This window comes from Oncorhynchus nerka, linkage group LG14, assembly GCF_034236695.1.
Source record: "Oncorhynchus nerka isolate Pitt River linkage group LG14, Oner_Uvic_2.0, whole genome shotgun sequence".
NCBI classification, from domain to species: Eukaryota; Metazoa; Chordata; class Actinopteri; order Salmoniformes; family Salmonidae; genus Oncorhynchus; species Oncorhynchus nerka.
This window is the reverse complement of record NC_088409.1, coordinates 96,767,886-96,791,514: the sequence shown is the minus strand read 5'-3', so window position 1 is coordinate 96,791,514 and position 23,629 is coordinate 96,767,886. Positions and strand designations below refer to the sequence as shown.

Sequence of the window (23,629 nt, the reverse complement as noted above, 5' to 3'; positions counted from 1 at the left end):
GTTACACACACACACACACTACGTTACACACACACACACACTACGTTACACACACACACACACTACGTTACACACACACACACACACACACAACGTTACACACACACTATGTTACACACACACACACACACTACGTTACACACACACTACGTTACACACACACACTACGTTACACACACACACACTACGTTACACACACACACACTACGTTACACATACACACACTACGTTACACATACACACACACACACTACATTACACACACACTACTTTACACACACACACACACACACACACACACACACACACACACACACACACACACACACACACAACGTTACACACACACACTACGTTACACATACACACACACTACGTTACACACACACACACTACGTTACACACACACACACTACGTTACACACACACACACTACGTTACACACACACTACGTTACACACACACACACTACGTTACACACACACACACTACGTTACACACACACACACACACACACACACACACACACACACACACACACACACACACACACACACACACACACTATCTTACACACACACACTACGTTACACATACACACACACTACGTTACACACACACACACACTACGTTACACACACAGAGAGAGACAGAGGGAGCTAGCTAGCGTGGGGAGTCTAGCTGAGGAGTGGCTAATTGGTCCTGTTGAGGAGAAACAGCAGAGATATACTGTACAAGGTCAGAGGTCATCTGCTTTCGGACTAAAGAGCAGGAACCCAGACTTCACCAAAGAAATCGGAAATACAGACATTTGGTATAGAGGAGACGGACCCACTGGTTGCCCTCTAGGTTACAGAGAGCTGGTAGTCCCATCCACCACACTACCAGGTGTGAAACAGGGTATAGAGGAAACAGACCCAGTAGTTGTCCTCTAGGTTACAGAGAGCTGGTAGTCCCATCCACCAAACTACCAGGTGGGTGGTATAGAGGAGATGGACCCAGTAGTTGTCTGGGTATGCTAATATATAGAACAGACCTAACTCACTCCATTAAATTAGTCAAAAGATAAATATTTTACATTTGGTTAGAAATAAATTAGACAATATTTTGAATGGAGAAAGATGTCCTTGTGTGCTATCTAAACTAAGCAAGAAAAAGAAACGTCCTCTCACTGTCAACTGTGTTCATTTTCAGCAAACTTTAACATGTGTAAATATTTCTATGAACATAACAAGATTCAACAACTGAGACATAAACTGAACAAGTTCCCCATAAATGGAATAATGTGTCCCTGAACAAAGGGGGGGGGTTCACCTGTCCGTCCTGTCTCCCTGTAGTGCTGTCTTAGGCGTCTCACAGGTCGGACATTGACATTTATTGCCCCGGCCACATCTACAGTCCTCATGCCTCCTTGCAGCATGCCTAAGGCACGTTCACGCAGTTGAGCAGGGACCCTGGGCATCTTTCTTTTGGTGTTTTTCAGTGTCAGTAGAAAGGCCTCTTTAGTGTCCTAAGTTTTCATAACTGTGACCTAAATTGCCTACCGTCTGTAAGCTGTTAAACCGTCTTAACGACAGGTGAATGTTCATTAATTGTTTATGGTTCATTGAACAAGCATGGGAAACAGTGTTTAAACCCTTTACAATGAAGATCTGTGAAGTTATTTGGATTTTTACGAATGATCTTTGAGAGACAGGATCCTGAAAAGGGGACGTTTCTTTTTTTGCTGAGTTTATATTATATACTTTAATGAAGACAGCCTCTCCATCCTGGAGAGGGAGATCAATCATTTCTAGACTCAGGAAGTACTAGTCTGTGGCGACTTAAATGCCAGAACTGGACAAGAACCCGACTCTCTCAGCACACAAGGGGACAAACACCTACCTGGAGGTGACAGCATTCCCTCCCCAATATGCCCCCGTAGACACAACTACAACAAAAACTCCTGCAGCTCTGTCACACGCTGGGTCTGTACATGGTCAATGGTCGGCTTCGATGGGACCAATAAGGTAGGTATACTTTAATCACTGACCTCAACCCTGAGTCTCTCAGAGAGATAGAGAGAGAGAGACATGGTCAATGGTCGGCTTCGAGTTGACTAATAAGGTAGGTACACTTTAATCACTGACCTCAACCCTGAGTCTCTCAGAGAGAGAGACAAAGAAAAGAGGGAGAGAGAGACAGAGAAGAGAGAGAGAGAGACAGAGAAGAGAGAGAGAGAGAGAGAGAGACAGAGAAGAGAGAGAGAGAGACAGAGAGAGACAGAGAGAGAGAGAGAGAGACAGAGAGAGACAGAGAGAGAGAGAGAGAGAGAGAGAGAGAGAGAGAGAAGAGAGAGAGAGAGAGAGAGAGAGAGAGAGAGAGAGAGAGAAGAGAGAGAGAGAGAGAGAGAGACAGAGAAGAGAGAGAGAGAGAGAGAGAGACATGGTCAATGGTCGGCTTCGAGGGGACCAATACGGTAGGTACACTTACAGCTCATCCCTTGGCAACAGTACTGGAGAATATTTTAATCACTGACCTCAACCCCGAGTCTCTCAGAACGTTCACACTGACCTATCAGATCACAGCAAAATCACAGTCTACCTGAACAGAGCAATACTCAATCATGAGGCATCAAAGCCGAACAAACTGCATACTATTAATTAAGACATGCTATAGATGGAAGGAAAGTAGTAAACATTTAAATAAATAACATAATTAGTTAAATAAAGTCCACCTGTGTGCAATCTAAGTGTCAGATGATCTATCACATGATCTATCACATTATCTCAGTATATACACACCTATTCTGAAAGGCCCCAGAGTCTGCAACACTACTAAGCAAGGGGCACCACCAAGAAAGCGGCACCATGAAGACCAAGGAGCTCTCCAAACAGGTCAGGGACAAAGTTGTGGAGAAGTAAAGATCAGGGTTGGGTTATAAAAAAGGATCAGAAACGTTGAACATCCCATGGAGCACCATTAAATCCATTATTTAAAAATGGAAAGAATATGGAAAGAACAACAAACCTGCCAAGAGAGGGCTGCCCAACAAAACTCACAGACCAGGCAAGGAGGGCATTAATCAGAGAAGCAACAAAGAGACCAAATATAAACCTGAAGGAGCTGCAAAGCTCCACAGCGGAGATTGGAGTATCTGTCCATAGGACCACTTTAAGTCATACGCTCCACAGAGCTTGGCTTTATGGAAGAGTGGCCAGAAAAAAGACATTATTTAAAGAGAAAAATAAGCAAACACATTCAGTGTTCGCCAAACGGCATGTGGGAGACTCCCCAAACATATGGAAGAAGGTACTGTGGGAGACTCCCCAAACATATGGAAGAAGGTACTGTGGGAGACTCCCCAAACATATGGGAGAAGGTACTGTGGGAGACTCCCCCAACATATGGAAGAAGGTACTGTGGGAGACTCTCCAAACATATGGAAGAAGGTACTGTGGGAGACTCCCCAAACATATGGAAGAAGGTACTGTGGGAGACTCCCCAAACATATGGAAGAAGGTACTGTGGGAGACTCCCCAAACATATGGAAGAAGGTACTGTGGGAGACTCCCCAAACATATGGGAGAAGGTACTGTGGGAGACTCCCCCAACATATGGAAGAAGGTACTGTGGGAGACTCTCCAAACATATGGAAGAAGGTACTGTGGGAGACTCCCAAACATATGGAAGAAGGTACTGTGGGAGACTCCCCAAACATATGGAAGAAGGTACTGTGGGAGACTCCCCAAACATATGGAAGAAGGTACTGTGGGAGACTCCCCAAACATATGGAAGAAGTTACTGTGGGAGACTCCCCAAACATATGGAAGAAGGTACTGTGGGAGACTCCCCAAACATATGGAAGAAGGTACTGTGGGAGACTCCCCAAACATATGGAAGAAGGTACTGTGGGAGACTCCCAAACATATGGAAGAAGGTACTGTGGGAGACTCCCCAAACATATGGAAGAAGGTACTGTGGGAGACTCCCAAACATATGGAAGAAGGTACTGTGGGAGACTCCCAAACATATGGAAGAAGGTACTGTGGGAGACTCCCAAACATATGGAAGAAGGTACTGTGGGAGACTCCCAAACATATGGAAGAAGGTACTGTGGGAGACTCCCTAAACATATGGAAGAAGGTACTGTGGGAGACTCCCCAAACATATGGAAGAATGTACTGTGGGAGACTCCCCAAACATATGGAAGAAGGTACTGTGGGAGACTCCCCAAACATATGGGAGAAGGTACTGTGGGAGACTCCCCAAACATATGGAAGAAGGTACTGTGGGAGACTCCCCAAACATATGGAAGAAGGTACTGTGGGAGACTCCCAAACATATGGAAGAAGGTACTGTGGGAGACTCCCCAAACATATGGAAGAAGGTACTGTGGGAGACTCCCCAAACATATGGAAGAAGGTACTGTGGGAGACTCCCCAAACATATGGAAGAAGGTACTGTGGGAGACTCCCCAAACATATGGAAGAAGGTACTGTGGGAGACTCCCCAAACATATGGAAGAAGGTACTGTGGGAGACTCCCCACACATATGGAAGAAGGTACTGTGGGAGACTCCCTAAACATATGGAAGAAGGTACTGTGGGAGACTCCCCAAACATATGGAAGAATGTACTGTGGGAGACTCCCCAAACATATGGAAGAAGGTACTGTGGGAGACTCCCCAAACATATGGGAGAAGGTACTGTGGGAGACTCCCCAAACATATGGAAGAAGGTACTGTGGGAGACTCCCCAAACATATGGAAGAAGGTACTGTGGGAGACTCCCCCAACATATGGAAGAAGGTACTGTGGGAAACTCCCCAAACATATGGAAGAAGGTACTGTGGGAGACTCCCCAAACATATGGAAGAAGGTACTGTGGGAGACTCCCCAAACATATGGAAGAAGGTACTGTGGGAGACTCCCCAAACATATGGAAGAAGGTACTGTGGGAGATTCCCCAAACATATGGAAGAAGGTACTGTGGGAGACTCCCCAAACATATGGAAGAAGGTACTCTGGTCAGATGAGACTCAAATCGAGCTTTTTGGCCATTAAGGAAAACGCTATGTCTGGCACAAACGCAACACCTCCCATCACCAGAGAAATCCATCCAGTGAAGCATGGTGGTGGCAGCATCATGCTGTGGGGATGATTTTCATCAGCAGGGACTGGGAAACTGGTCAGAATTGGAGGAATGATGGATGGTGCTAAATACTAGAGATTTGAGACTGGGGCGGAGGTTCACCTTCCAGCAGGACAATGACCCTAAGCATACTGCTAAAGCAACACTTGAAGGGTTTAAGGGGAAATATTCAAAAGTCTTGATGTGGCCTAGTCAAAGCCAAGACCTCGATCCAATTGAGAATCTGTGGTATGACTTAAAGATCGCTGTACACCAGCGGAACCCATCCAACTTGAAGGAGCTGGAGCGGTTTTGCCTTGAAGAATGGTCAAAAATCACAGTGACTAGATGTGCCAAGCTTATAGAGACATACCCCAAGAGACTTGCAGCTGTAATTGCTGCAAAAGGTGGATCTACCAAGTATTGACTTTGGGGGGGGGATAGTTATGCACCCTCAAGTTCAAATATTTAGCATCTTCAAAGTGGTAGTTGTGTAAATCAAATGATTCAAACCCCTCAAAAAATCTATTTTAATTCCAGGTTGTAAGGCAACAAAATAGAAAAATGCCAAGGGGGGTGAATACTTCCGCAAGCCATTATATATCTATACTATGGTTATATAGATCTATACTGTGGTTATATAGATCTATACTATGGCTATATAGATCTATACTATGGTTATATAGATCTACACTATGGTTATATATATCTACACTATGGTTATATAGATCTACACTATGGTTATATAGATCTACACTATGGCTATATAGATCTACACTATGGTTATATAGATCTACACTATGGTTATATATATCTACACTATGGTTATATAGATCTACACTATGGCTATATAGATCTACACTATGGTTATATAGATCTACACTATGGTTATATAGATCTACGCTATGGCTATATAGATCTACACTATGGTTATATAGATCTACACTATGGTTATATAGATCTACGCTATGGTTATATAGATCTACGCTATGGTTATATAGATCTACACTATGGCTATATAGATCTACACTATGGTTATATAGATCTACGCTATGGTTATATAGATCTATACTATGGTTATATAGATCTACACTATGGTTATATAGATCTATACTATGGTTATATAGATCTATACTATGGTTATATAGATCTATGCTATGGTTATATAGATCTACACTATGGCTATATAGATCTACACTATGGTTATATAGATCTACGCTATGGTTATATAGATCTACGCTATGGTTATATAGATCTATACTATGGTTATATAGATCTACACTATGGTTATATAGATCTACGCTATGGTTATATAGATCTACGCTATGGTTATATAGATCTACGCTATGGTTATATAGATCTACGCTATGGCTATATAGATCTACACTATGGTTATATAGATCTACACTATGGCTATATAGATCTACACTATGGTTATATAGATCTACGCTATGGTTATATAGATCTACGCTATGGTTATATAGATCTACGCTATGGTTATATAGATCTATACTATGGTTATATAGATCTACACTATGGTTATATAGATCTACACTGTGGTTATATAGATCTATACTGTGGTTATATAGATCTATACTATGGTTATATATATCTATACTATGGTTATATAGATCTACATTATGGTTATATAGATCTACACTATGGTTATATACAGTGGGGCAAAAAAGTATTTAGTCAGCCACCAATTGTGCAAGTTCTCCCACTTAAAGAGATGAGAGGCCTGTAGTTTTCATCATAGGTACACTTCAACTATGACAGACAAAATAATTAATTTTTTTCCCAGAAAATCACATTGTAGGATTTTTTATGAATTTATTTGCAAATTATGGTGGAAAATAAGTATGGTGGGAGGAAGTAACACGGCTCAATCTCTACAGTTTAAACTGGTGGTGGATCTATTCATGTCTTACCTGGGACATCTATCTCCTCTCCTCTCTTACCAGGGACATCTATCTCCTCTCCTCTCTTACCCGGGACATCTATCTCCTCTCCTCTCTTACCTGGGACATCTATCTCATTTACATTACATTTAAGTCATTTAGCAGACGCTCTTATCCAGAGCGACTTACAAATTGGTGCATTCACCTTATGACATCCAGTGGAACAGCCACTTTACAATAGTGCATCTAAATCTTTTAAGGGGGGTGAGAAGGATTACTTTATCCTATCCTAGGTATTCCTTAAAGAGGTCGGGTTTCAGGTGTCTCCTCTCCTCTCTTACCTGGGACATCTATCTCCTCTACTCTCTTACCTGGGACATCTCCTCTCCTCTCCTCTCCTCTCTTACCCGGGACATCTATCTCCTCTCCTCTCTTACCTGGGACATCTATCTCCTCTCCTCTCTTACCCGGGACATCTATCTCCTCTCCTCTCTTACCCGGGACATCTATCTCCTCTCCTCTCTTACCAGGGACATCTATCTCCTCTCCTCTCTTACCAGGGACATCTATCTCCTCTCCTCTCTTACCAGGGACATATATCTCCTCTCCTCTCTTACCAGGGACATCTATCTCCTCTCCTCTCTTACCAGGGACATCTATCTCCTCTCCTCTCTTACCAGGGACATCTATCTCCTCTCCTCTCTTACCCGGGACATCTATCTCCTCTCCTCTCTTACCCGGGACATCTATCGCCTCTCCTCTCTTACCCGGGACATCTATCGCCTCTCCTCTCTTACCCGGGACATCTATCTCCTCTCCTCTCTTACCCGGGACATCTATCTCCTCTCCTCTCTTACCCGGGACATCTATCTCCTCTCCTCTCTTACCCGGGACATCTATCTCCTCTCCTCTCTTACCTGGGACATCTATCTCCTCTGCTCTCTTACCTGGGACATCTATCTCCTCTCCTCTCTTACCTGGGACATCTATCTCCTCTCCTCTCTTACCTGGGACATCTATCTCCTCTCCTCTCTTACCTGGGACATCTATCTCCTCTCCTCTCTTACCTGGGACATCTATCTCCTCTCCTCTCTTACCTGGGACATCTATCTCCTCTCCTCTCTTACCTGGGACATCTCCTCTCCTCTCTTACCTGGGACATCTATCTCCTCTCCTCTCTTACCTGGGACATCTATCTCCATCTCTTACCTGGGACATCTATCTCCTCTCCTCTCTTACCTGGGACATCTATCTCCTCTCCTCTCTTACCTGGGACATCTATCTCCATCTCTTACCTGGGACATCTATCTCCTCCTCTTACCTGGGACATCTATCTCCTCTCCTCTCTTACCTGGGACATCTATCTCCATCTCTTACCTGGGACATCTATCTCCTCTCCTCTCTTACCTGGGACATCTATCTCCATCTCTTACCTGGGACATCTATTAATGTCTTGTAGACGTTCAAGAAGGAACCTTCTGCTTCTTTACTTCTTTTGCTCAAGGCATCGATCTGAAAGGAGGAGAGGAATAATTCAGTAAAAACAGACCGTGTTATTGGCTGTCAGAGTGTCTATGTCTTTCTGTGTACCTTGTGTGTAAACACTGATCTCTAATAACGAGCAGTAGTTCTGCTAAACCATTCCACACACACACTATGTTCTGTTCAGCTGTTCCTCCGATGAAGGAAGTCTTTCTGCTGTTGACCATTTCAGTGCCGGGTAAAAACCGTACTGACATCAGTTAACAGCTTCCCACAGCCACACACAGCTGGCTTAGGGTTGATAGACACAGCTGGCTTAGGGTTGATAGACACAGCTGGCTTAGGGTTGATAGACACAGCTGGCTTAGGGTTGATAGACACAGCTGGCTTAGGGTTGATAGACACAGCTGGCTTAGGGTTGATAGACACAGCTGGCTTAGGGTTGATAGACACAGCTGTCTTAGGGTTGATAGATACAGCTGGCTTAGGGTTGATAGACACAGCTGGCTTAGGGTTGATAGATACAGACGTGTATTCAGGGCTCACCCAGGGAGATACGTTGGATCCATTTTGTAATGCAGCAATGCAGCCATTAACGTAAGAATCATGACACGAATGTCATCAGAGACATTACTGAAATGGGTGGCATTAAGACCAGCCCCAGCACATATACTAAGCCCCACCCCTCCCCAGCACATATACTAAGTCCCACCCCTCCCCAGCACATATACTAAGCCCCAGCCCTCCCCAGCACATATACTAAGTCCCAGCCCTCCTCAGCACATATACTAAGCCCCACCCCTCCTCAGCACATACACTAAGCCCCACCCTCCTCAGCACATATACTAAGCCCCACCCCTCCCCAGCACATATACTAAGCCCCACCCCTCCTCAGCACATATACTAAGTCCCACCCCTCCCTAGCACATATACTAAGCCCCACCCCTCCCCAGCACATATACTAAGTCCCACCCCTCCTCAGCACATATACTAAGCCCCACCCCTCCTCAGCACATATACTAAGCCCCACCCCTCCCCAGCACATATACTAAGCCCCACCCTCCCCAGCACATATACTAAGCCCCACCCTTCCCCAGCACATATACTAAGTCCCACCCCTCCTCAGCACATATACTAAGCCCCACCCCTCCTCAGCACATATACTAAGTCCCACCCCTCCCCAGCACATATACTAAGTCCCACCCTCCCCAGCACATATAGTAAGCCCAACCCCTCCCCAGCACATATACTAAGTCCCACCTCCCCAGCACATATACTAAGCCCCACCCCTCCTCAGCACATATACTAAGCCCCACCCCTCCTCAGCACATATACTAAGCCCCACCCCTCCCCAGCACATATACTAAGCCCCACCCCTCCTCAGCACATATACTAAGCCCCACCCTCCTCAGCACATATACTATGTCCCACCCTCCCCAGCACATATACTAAGTCCCACCCCTCCTCAGCACATATACTAAGCCCCACCCCTCCCCAGCACATATACTAAGTCCCACCCCTCCCCAGCACATATACTAAGCCCCACCCCTCCCCAGCACATATACTAAGCCCCACCCCTCCCCAGCACATATACTAAGTCCCACCCCTCCCCAGCACATATACTAAGCCCCGGCCCTCCCCAGCACATATACTAAGTCCCACCCTCCCCAGCACATATACTAAGTCCCAGCCCTCCTCAGCACATATACTAAGCCCCACCCCTCCTCAGCACATATACTAAGCCCCACCCCTCCTCAGCACATATACTAAGTCCCACCCTCCCCAGCACATATACTAAGTCCCACCCCTCCTCAGCACATATACTAAGCCCCACCCCTCCCCATCACATATACTAAGCCCCACCCTCCCCAGCACATATACTAAGTCACACCCCTCCCCAGCACATATACTAAGTCCCACCCTCTCAGCACATATACTAAGCCCCACCCTCCCCAGCACATATACTAAGTCCCACCCCTCCTCAGCACATATACTAAGCCCCACCCCTCCTCAGCACATATACTAAGCCCCACCCCTCCCCAGCACATATACTAAGCCCCACCCTCCCCAGCACATATACTAAGCCCCACCCTTCCCCAGCACATATACTAAGTCCCACCCCTCCTCAGCACATATACTAAGCCCCACCCCTCCTCAGCACATATACTAAGTCCCACCCTCCCCAGCACATATACTAAGTCCCACCCCTCCCCAGCACATATAGTAAGCCCAACCCCTCCCCAGCACATATACTAAGTCCCACCCCTCCCCAGCACATATACTAAGCCCCACCCCTCCCCAGCACATATACTAAGCCCAACCCCTCCCCAGCACATATACTAAGTCCCACCCCTACCCAGCACATATACTAAGTCCCACCCCTCCCCAGCACATATAGTAAACCCAACCCCTCCCCAGCACATATACTAAACCCCACCCCTCCCCAGCACATATACTAAGTCCCACGCCTCCCCAGCACATATACTAAGCCCCACCCCTCCTCAGCACATATACTAAGTCCCACCCTCCCCAGCACATATACTAAGCCCAACCCCTCCCCAGCACATATACTAAGTCCCACCCCTCCCCAGCACATATACTAAGCCCAACCCCTCCCCAGCACATATACTAAACCCCACCCCTCCCCAGCACATATACTAAGTCCCACCCCTCCCCAGCACATATACTAAGTCCCAGCCCTCCCCAGCACATATACTAAGTCCCACCCCTTCCCAGCACATATACTAAGCCCCACCCCTCCCCAGCACATATACTAAGCCCCACCCCTCCTCAGCACAAATACTAAGCCCCAGCCCTCCCCAGCACATATACTAAGCCCCTCCCCAGCACATATACTAAGCCCCTCCCCCGCACATATACTAAGCCCCTCCCCAGCACATATACTAAGCCCCTCCCCAGCACATATACTAAGCCCCTCCCCAGCACATATACTAAGCCCCTCCCCAGCACATATACTAAGCCCCTCCTCATCACATATACTAAGTCCCTCTCCAGCACATATATTAAGCCCCACCCCTCCCCAGCACATATACTAAGTCTCTCCCCAGCACATATACTAAGTCCCTCCCCAGCACATATACTAAGTCCCTCCCCAGCACATATACTAAGCCCCTCCCCTCCCCAGCACATATACTAAGCCCCACCCCTCCCCAGCACATATAGTAAGCCCCTCCCCAGCACATATACTAAGCCCCTCCCCCGCACATATACTAAGCCCCTCCCTCGCACATATACTAAGCCTCTCCCCAGCACATATACTAAGCCCCTCCCCAGCACATATACTAAGCCCCACCCCTCCCCAGCACATATACTAAGCCCCTCCCCAGCACATATATCTCTCTCTATAACACTGCCTCTCTCTCTCTCTCTCTCCATAACACTGCCTCTCTCTCTCTCTCTCTCTCTCTCTCTCCATAACACTGCCTCTCTCTCTCTCTCTCTCTCTCCATAACACTGCCTCTCTCTCTCTCTCTCTCTTTCTCTCCATAACACTCTCTCTCATTCTCTCTCTCCATAACACGGTCTGTCTCTCTCTCTCTCTCTCTCCATAACACTGTCTCTCTCAATAACTTTCTCATTAAATAAGCAGTATACAGCTTCTCCTTCCAAACCCTCAGAACTTTTATTGAGAAAGAACAAATAAGAATATTACACTATAAAGTCCTCATTCCTCATATTATCAGCCAAGTGGCTGCTAGAAGTGATTCCATGCCACTGTAAACATGGCAATACAGACTCTCTGCTCCTATGGGAACAAAATAAAGCTCCCCAAATTGTATTTATACAGCTGCTTTTTGGTTGCCGCAAAACATCTGTCGCTGAGCGGGCTGATGCCATCTCTCTCCACCTCCCCAACACACAGCGAGATGTGAGCCCGAGCCTATTCAGGGTTGGTCTGTCCTTGCCACCACTAACAATGCTGCCCTAGACTAGAATACAGGTCTGAGTACCTACTACTGACCTAGCCTTGGATACAGGTCTGAGTACCTACTGTTGCCCTAGCCTTGAATACAGGTCTGAGTACCTACTGTTGCCCTAGCCTTGAATACAGGTCTGAGTACCTACTGCTGCCCTAACCTTGAATACAGGTCTGAGTACCTACTGCTGCCCTAGCCTTGAATACAGGTCTGAGTACCTACTGTTGCCCTAGCCTTGAATACAGGTCTGAGTACCTACTGTTGCCCTAGCCTTGAACCCCCCCCCCCCCCCCCCAGGGTTCAATACAGCCCCCAGGGTCATACGGTTCAATACACCCCCAGGGTCATACACGGGTTCAATACACCCCCCAGGGTCATACGGTTCAATACAGCCCCCAGGGTCATACGGTTCAATACAGCCCCCAGGGTTACAAACGGGTTCAATATACACCCCCCCCAGGGTCATACACGGGTTCAATACACCCCCCCAGGGTCATACGGTTCAATACACCCCCAGGGTCATACGGTTCAATACACCCCCAGGGTCATACACGGGTTCAATACACCCCCCCAGGGTCATACGGTTCAATACACCCCGCCAGGGTCATACACGGGTTCAATACACCCCCCCAGGGTCATACGGTTCAATACACCCCCAGGTTTACAAACGGGTTCAATATATACCCCGGGGTCATACGGTTCAATACACCCCCCAGGGTTACAAACGGGTTCAATATACACCCCCCCAGGGTCATACGGTTCAATACACCCCCCCAGGGTTACAAACGGGTTCAATATACCCCCCCCCAGGGTTACAAACGGGTTCAATACACACGTCAGGGTTATAAACGGATTCAATAAACACCCTAGTATTATAAAACGGGCTAGACCAGAACCACAAGTCCACCCAGACAGACTCCTCCAGTATATTTCTGCTAGTCTCAACCACAAACCACTCAAAAATAGTACAGAGACTATTAGCATATTACCTCACACAGAGAGAGATAATGAACTACCCTCAACTGAAAGTCAGTCTATTCGTGCCTCCGGAAAGTATTCAAACTCCTTGACTTTTTCCACATTTTGTTACATTACAGCCTTATTCTAAAATAGATTTTTTTCCCCTCTCATCATTCTGCACACAATAGCCCATAATGACATCACAATACCCCATAATGACATCACAATACCCTATAATGACATCACAATACCCCATAATGACATCACAATACCCCATACTATAAAACACTACATCTACTGTCCAGACATCCCTAGATGACTATAAAACACTACATCTACTGTCCAGACATCCCTAGATGACTATCTACACTACATCTACTGTCCAGACATCCCTAGATGACTATCTACACTACATCTACTGTCCAGACATCCCTAGATGACTATCTACACTACTGTCCAGACACCCCTAGATGACTATAAAACACTACATCTACTGTACAGACACCCCTAGATGACTATCTACACTACATCTACTGTCCAGACATCCCTAGATGACTATCTACACTACATCTACTGTACAGACATCCCTAGATGACTATAAAACACTACATCTACTGTACAGACATCCCTAGATGACTATAAAACACTACATCTACTGTCCAGACATCCCTAGATGACTATAAAACACTACATCTACTGTACAGACATCCCTAGATGACTATCTACACTACATCTACTGTACAGACATCCCTAGATGACTATAAAACACTACATCTACTGTCCAGACATCCCTAGATGACTATAAAACACTACATCTACTGTACAGACATCCCTAGATGACTATCTACACTACATCTACTGTACAGACATCCCTAGATGACTATAAAACACTACATCTACTGTCCAGACATCCCTAGATGACTATCTACACTACATCTACTGTCCAGACATCCCTAGATGACTATAAAACACTACATCTACTGTACAGACATCCCTAGATGACTATAAAACACTACATCTACTGTAGAGACATCCCTAGATGACTATCTACACTACATCTACTGTACAGACATCCCTAGATGACTATCTACACTACATCTACTGTACAGACACCCCTAGATGACTATAAAACACTACATCTACTGTCCAGACATCCCTAGATGACTATAAAACACTACATCTACTGTCCAGACATCCCTAGATGACTATCTACACTACATCTACTGTCCAGACATCCCTAGATGACTATAAAACACTACATCTACTGTACAGACATCCCTAGATTACTATAAAACACTACATCTACTGTCCAGACATCCCTAGATGACTATAAAACACTACATCTACTGTTCAGACATCCCTAGATGACTATCTACACTACATCTACTGTCCAGACATCCCTAGATGACTATAAAACACTACATCTACTGTCCAGACATCCCTAGATGACTATCTACACTACATCTACTGTCCAGACATCCCTAGATGACTATAAAACACTACATCTACTGTCCAGACATCCCTAGATGACTATCTACACTACATCTACTGTCCAGACATCCCTAGATGACTATCTACACTACATCTACTGTCCAGACATCCCTAGATGACTATCTACACTACATCTACTGTCCAGACATCCCTAGATGACTATCTACACTACATCTACTGTCCAGACATCCCTAGATGACTATAAAACACTACATCTACTGTCCAGACATCCCTAGATGACTATCTACACTACATCTACTGTCCAGACATCCCTAGATGACTATAAAACACTACATCTACTGTCCAGACATCCCTAGATGACTATAAAACACTACATCTACTGTACAGACATCCCTAGATGACTATCTACACTACATCTACTGTCCAGACATCCCTAGATGACTATAAAACACTACATCTACTGTCCAGACATCCCTAGATGATTATCTACACTACATCTACTGTCCAGACATCCCTAGATGACTATAAAACACTACATCTACTGTACAGACATCCCTAGATGACTATAAAACACTACATCTACTGTCCAGACATCCCTAGATGACTATCTACACTACATCTACTGTCCAGACATCCCTAGATGACTATCTACACTACATCTACTGTCCAGACATCCCTAGATGACTATCTACACTACATCTACTGTCCAGACATCCCTAGATGACTATAAAACACTACATCTACTGTACAGACATCCCTAGATGACTATAAAACACTACATCTACTGTCCAGACATCCCTAGATGACTATCTACACTACATCTACTGTACAGACATCCCTAGATGACTATCTACACTACATCTACTGTACAGACATCCCTAGATGACTATAAAACACTACATCTACTGTACAGACATCCCTAGATGACTATCTACACTACATCTACTGTCCAGACATCCCTAGATGACTATCTACACTACATCTACTGTCCAGACATCCCTAGATGACTATCTACACTACATCTACTGTCCAGACATCCCTAGATGACTATCTACACTACATCTACTGTCCAGACATCCCTAGATGACTATCTACACTACATCTACTGTACAGACATCCCTAGATGACTATCTACACTACATCTACTGTCCAGACATCCCTAGATGACTATCTACACTACATCTACTGTCCAGACATCCCTAGATGACTATAAAACACTACATCTACTGTCCAGACATCCCTAGATGACTATCTACACTACATCTACTGTCCAGACATCCCTAGATGACTATAAAACACTACATCTACTGTCCAGACATCCCTATATGACTATAAAACACTACATCTACTGTACAGACATCCCTAGATGACTATCTACACTACATCTACTGTCCAGACATCCCTAGATGACTATAAAACACTACATCTACTGTCCAGACATCCCTAGATGATTATCTACACTACATCTACTGTGCAGACATCCCTAGATGACTATAAAACACTACATCTACTGTACAGACATCCCTAGATGACTATAAAACACTACATCTACTGTCCAGACATCCCTAGATGACTATCTACACTACATCTACTGTCCAGACATCCCTAGATGACTATCTACACTACATCTACTGTCCAGACATCCCTAGATGACTATCTACACTACATCTACTGTCCAGACATCCCTAGATGACTATCTACACTACATCTACTGTACAGACATCCCTAGATGATTATCTACACTACATCTACTGTCCAGACACCCCTAGATGACTATAGAACACTACATCTACTGTCCAGACACCCCTAGATGACTATAAAACACTACATCTACTGTACAGACATCCCTAGATGACTATAAAACACTACATCTACTGTCCAGACATCCCTAGATGACTATCTACACTACATCTACTGTCCAGACATCCCTAGATGACTATCTACACTACATCTACTGTACAGACATCCCTAGATGACTATAAAACACTACATCTACTGTACAGACATCCCTAGATGACTATCTACACTACATCTACTGTCCAGACATCCCTAGATGACTATCTACACTACATCTACTGTACAGACATCCCTAGATGACTATCTACACTACATCTACTGTCCAGACATCCCTAGATGACTATCTACACTACATCTACTGTCCAGACATCCCTAGATGACTATAAAACACTACATCTACTGTACAGACATCCCTAGATGACTATAAAACACTACATCTACTGTCCAGACATCCCTAGATGACTATAAAACACTACATCTACTGTCCAGACTATAAAACATCCCCAGACATAGATGACTATCTACTGTACAGACACCCTAGATGACTACATCTACTGTCCAGACATCCCTAGATGACTATAAAACACTACATCTACTGTCCAGACATCCCTAGATGACTATCTACACTACATCTACTGTCCAGACATCCCTAGATGACTATAAAATCCCTACTACATCTACTGTCCAGACATCCCTAGATGACTATCTACACTACATCTACTGTCCAGACATCCCTAGATGACTATCTACACTCTACTGTCCAGACATCATCTACTGTATCTAGACATCCCTAGATGACTATCTACACTACATCTACTGTCCAGACATCCCTAGATGACTATACATCTACTGTCCAGACATCCCTAGATGACTATCTACACTACATCTACTGTCCAGACATCCCTAGATGACTATAAAACACTACATCTACTGTCCAGACATCCCTAGATGACTATCTACACTACATCTACTGTCCAGACATCCCTAGATGACTATAAAACACTACATCTACTGTCCAGACATCCCTAGATGACTATAAAACACTACATCTACTGTACAGACATCCCTAGATGACTATCTACACTACATCTACTGTCCAGACATCCCTAGATGACTATAAAACACTACATCTACTGTCCAGACATCCCTAGATGATTATCTACACTACATCTACTGTCCAGACATCCCTAGATGACTATAAAACACTACATCTACTGTACAGACATCCCTAGATGACTATAAAACACTACATCTACTGTCCAGACATCCCTAGATGACTATCTACACTACATCTACTGTCCAGACATCCCTAGATGACTATCTACACTACATCCCTACTGTACATCTAGAGACATCCCTAGATGACTATCTACACTACATCTACTGTCCAGACATCCCTAGATGACTATAAAACACTACATCTACTGTACAGACATCCCTAGATGACTATAAAATCACTACATCTACTGTCCAGACATCCCTAGATGACTATAAAACACTACATCTACTGTACAGACATCCCTAGATGACTATCTACACTACATCTACTGTACAGACATCCCTAGATGACTATAAAACACTACATCTACTGTCCAGACATCCCTAGATGACTATCTACACTACATCTACTGTCCAGACATCCCTAGATGACTATCTACACTCATCTACTGTCCAGACATCCCTAGATGACTATCTACACTACATCTACTGTCCAGACATCCCTAGATGACTATCTACACTACATCTACTGTCCAGACATCCCTAGATGACTATAAACACTACATCTACTGTCCAGACATCCCTAGATGACTATCTACACTACATCTACTGTACAGACATCCCTAGATGACTATAAAACACTACATCTACTGTCCAGACATCCCTAGATGACTATAAAACACTACAGAGACATCCCTAGATGACTATCTACACTACATCTACTGTCCAGACATCCCTAGATGACTATAAAACACTACATCTACTGTCCAGACATCCCTAGATGACTATAAACACTACATCTACTGTCCAGACATCCCTAGATGACTATAAAACACTACATCTACTGTCCAGACATCCCTAGATGACTATAAAACACTACATCTACTGTACAGACATCCCTAGATGACTATCTACACTACAGATGACTATCTACACTACATCTACTGTCCAGACATCCCTAGATGACTATCTAACACTACATCTACTGTCCAGACATCCCTAGATGACTATCTACACTACATCTACTGTGCAGACATCCCTAGATGACTATAAAACACTACATCTACTGTACAGACATCCCTAGATGACTATAAAACACTACATCTACTGTCCAGACATCCCTAGATGACTATCTACACTACATCTACTGTCCAGACATCCCTAGATGACTATCTACACTACATCTACTGTCCAGACATCCCTAGATGACTATCTACACTACATCTACTGTCCAGACATCCCTAGATGACTATCTACACTACATCTACTGTACAGACATCCCTAGATGATTATCTACACTACATCTACTGTCCAGACACCCCTAGATGACTATAGAACACTACATCTACTGTCCAGACACCCCTAGATGACTATAAAACACTACATCTACTGTACAGACATCCCTAGATGACTATAAAACACTACATCTACTGTCCAGACATCCCTAGATGACTATCTACACTACATCTACTGTCCAGACATCCCTAGATGACTATAAAACACTACATCTACTGTACAGACATCCCTAGATGACTATAAAACACTACATCTACTGTCCAGACATCCCTAGATGACTATCTACTATAAAACACTACATCTACTGTCCAGACATCCCTAGATGACTATCCCTACACTACATCTACTGTACAGACATCCCTAGATGACTATCTACACTACATCTACTGTCCAGACATCCCTAGATGACTATCTACACTACATCTACTGTACAGACATCCCTAGATGACTATAAAACACTACATCTACTGTCCAGACATCCCTAGATGATTATCTACACTACATCTACTGTCCAGACATCCCTAGATGACTATCTAAACACTACATCTACTGTCCAGACATCCCTAGATGACTATAAAACACTACATCTACTGTACAGACATCCCTAGATGACTATAAAACACTACATCTACTGTCCAGACATCCCTAGATGACTATCTACACTACATCTACTGTACAGACATCCCTAGATGACTATAAAACACTACATCTACTGTACAGACATCCCTAGATGACTATAAAACACTACATCTACTGTACAGACATCCCTAGATGACTATAAAACACTACATCTACTGTCCAGACATCCCTAGATGACTATAAACACTACATCTACTGTCCAGACATCCCTAGATGACTATCTACACTACATCTACTGTCCAGACATCCCTAGATGACTATCTACACTACATCTACTGTCCAGACATCCCTAGATGACTATAAAACTCTACACTACATCTACTGTACAGACATCCCTAGATGACTATCTACACTACATCTACTGTCCAGACATCCCTAGATGACTATCTACACTACATCTACTGTCCAGACATCCCTAGATGACTATAAAACACTACATCTGTACAGACAGACATCCCATAGATGACTATCTATAAAACACTACATCTACTGTCCAGACATCCCTAGATGACTATAAAACACTACATCTACTGTCCAGACATCCCTAGATGACTATAAAACACTACATCTACTGTACAGACATCCCTAGATGACTATCTACACTACATCTACTGTCCAGACATCCCTAGATGACTATAAAACACTACATCTACTGTCCAGACATCCCTAGATGACTATCTACACTACATCTACTGTGCAGACATCCCTAGATGACTATAAAACACTACATCTACTGTACAGACATCCCTAGATGACTATAAAACACTACATCTACTGTCCAGACATCCCTAGATGACTATAAACACTACATCTACTGTCCAGACATCCCTAGATGACTATCTACACTACATCTACTGTCCAGACATCCCTAGATGACTATCTACACTACATCTACTGTCCAGACATCCCTAGATGACTATCTACACTACATCTACTGTACAGACATCCCTAGATGATTATCTACACTCCCTACATCTACTGTCCAGACATCCCTAGATGACTATAGAACACTACATCTACTGTCCAGACATCCCTAGATGACTATAAAACACTACATCTACTGTACAGACATCCCTAGATGACTATAAAACACTACATCTACTGTCCAGACATCCCTAGATGACTATCTCTACACTACATCTACTGTCCAGACATCCCTAGATGACTATCTACACTACATCTACTGTACAGACATCCCTAGATGACTATAAAACACTACATCTACTGTACAGACATCCCTAGATGACTATCTACACTACATCTACTGTCCAGACATCCCTAGATGACTATAAAACACTACATCTACTGTACAGACATCCCTAGATGACTATCTACACTACATCTACTGTCCAGACATCCCTAGATGACTATCTACACTACATCTACTGTACAGACATCCCTAGATGACTATAAAACACTACATCTACTGTCCAGACATCCCTAGATGATTATCTACACTACATCTACTGTCCAGACATCCCTAGATGACTATAAAACACTACATCTACTGTCCAGACATCCCTAGATGACTATCTACACTACATCTACTGTCCAGACATCCCTAGATGACTATAAAACACTACATCTACTGTCCAGACATCCCTAGATGACTATCTACACTACATCTACTGTCCAGACATCCCTAGATGACTATCTACACTACATCTACTGTCCAGACATCCCTAGATGACTATAAAACACTACATCTACTGTACAGACATCCCTAGATGACTATAAAACACTACATCTACTGTCCAGACATCCCTAGATGACTATCTACAATACATCTACTGTACAGACATCCCTAGATGACTATCTACACTACATCTACTGTCCAGACATCCCTAGATGACTATCTACACTACATCTACTGTCCAGACATCCCTAGATGACTATAAAACACTACATCTACTGTACAGACATCCCTAGATGACTATCTAAACACTACATCTACTGTCCAGACATCCCTAGATGACTATCTACACTACATCTACTGTCCAGACATCCCTAGATGACTATCTAAACACTACATCTACTGTCCAGACATCCCTAGATGACTATCTAAACACTACATCTACTGTCCAGACATCCCTAGATGACTATCTACACTACATCTACTGTCCAGACATCCCTAGATGACTATCTACACTACATCTACTGTCCAGACATCCCTAGATGACTATAAAACACTACATCTACTGTCCAGACATCCTGTAGATGACCATCTACACTACATCTACTGTCCAGACATCCCTAGATGACTATCTACACTACATCTACTGTCCAGACATCCCTAGATGACTATAAAACACTACATCTACTGTACAGACATCCCTAGATGACTATCTACACTACATCTACTGTCCAGACATCCCTAGATGACTATCTACATCTACATCTACTGTCCAGACATCCCTAGATGACTATCTACACTACATCTACTGTCCAGACATCCCTAGATGACTATAAAACACTACATCTACTGTACAGACATCCCTAGATGACTATCTACACTACATCTACTGTCCAGACATCCCTAGATGACTATCTACACTACATCTACTGTCCAGACATCCCTAGATGACTATCTACACTACATCTACTGTCCAGACATCCCTAGATGACTATAAAACACTACATCTACTGTACAGACATCCCTAGATGACTATAAAACACTACATCTACTGTACAGACAGACATCCCTAGATGACTATCTACACTACATCTACTGTCCAGACATCCCTAGATGACTATAAAACACTACATCTACTGTACAGACATCCTAGATGACTATAAAACACTACATCTACTGTCCAGACATCCCTAGATGACTATAAAACACTACATCTACTGTACAGACATCCCTAGATGACTATAAAACACTACATCTACTGTACAGACATCCCTAGATGACTATCTACACTACATCTACTGTCCAGACATCCCTAGATGACTATCTACACTACATCTACTGTCCAGACATCCCTAGATGACTATAAAACACTACATCTACTGTCCAGACATCCCTAGATGACTATAAAACACTACATCTACTGTACAGACATCCCTAGATGACTATAAAACACTACATCTACTGTCCAGACATCCCTAGATGACTATAAAACACTACATCTACTGTACAGACATCCCTAGATGACTATAAAACACTACATCTACTGTACAGACATCCCTAGATGACTATCTACACTACATCTACTGTACAGACATCCCTAGATGACTATAAAACACTACATCTACTGTACAGACATCCCTAGATGACTACTGTACAGACATCCTAGATGACTATCTACACTACATCTACTGTCCAGACATCCCTAGATGACTATAAAACACTACATCTACTGTACAGACATCCCTAGATGACTATAAAACACTACATCTACTGTACAGACATCCCTAGATGACTATAAAACACTACATCTACTGTACAGACATCCCTAGATGACTATCTACACTACATCTACTGTCCAGACATCCCTAGATGACTATAAAACACTACATCTACTGTACAGACATCCCTAGATGACTATAAAACACTACATCTACTGTACAGACATCCCTAGATGACTATAAAACACTACATCTACTGTCCAGACATCCCTAGATGACTATAAAACACTACATCTACTGTCCAGACATCCCTAGATGACTATAAAACACTACATCTACTGTACAGACATCCCTAGATGACTATCTACACTACATCTACTGTCCAGACATCCCTAGATGACTATCTACACTACATCTACTGTCCAGACATCCCTAGATGACTATAAAACACTACATCTACTGTACAGACATCCCTAGATGACTA

At 43.7% G+C, this 23,629-nt stretch overlaps 1 protein-coding gene across 1 annotated transcript in view; it reads right to left on the bottom strand.

Annotated features, from left to right (window-relative positions):
- The window catches only part of LOC115125974 (homeobox protein cut-like 1), a 230,054-nt gene that overhangs the window by 93,550 nt on the left and 112,875 nt on the right, over positions 1-23,629 (bottom strand). Inside the window, exon 4 of the mRNA XM_065000585.1 lies at positions 8,446-8,524. Within this exon, the coding sequence (XP_064856657.1) occupies positions 8,446-8,524 (79 nt within the window). The remainder of the gene's footprint in view (positions 1-8,445; positions 8,525-23,629) is intronic.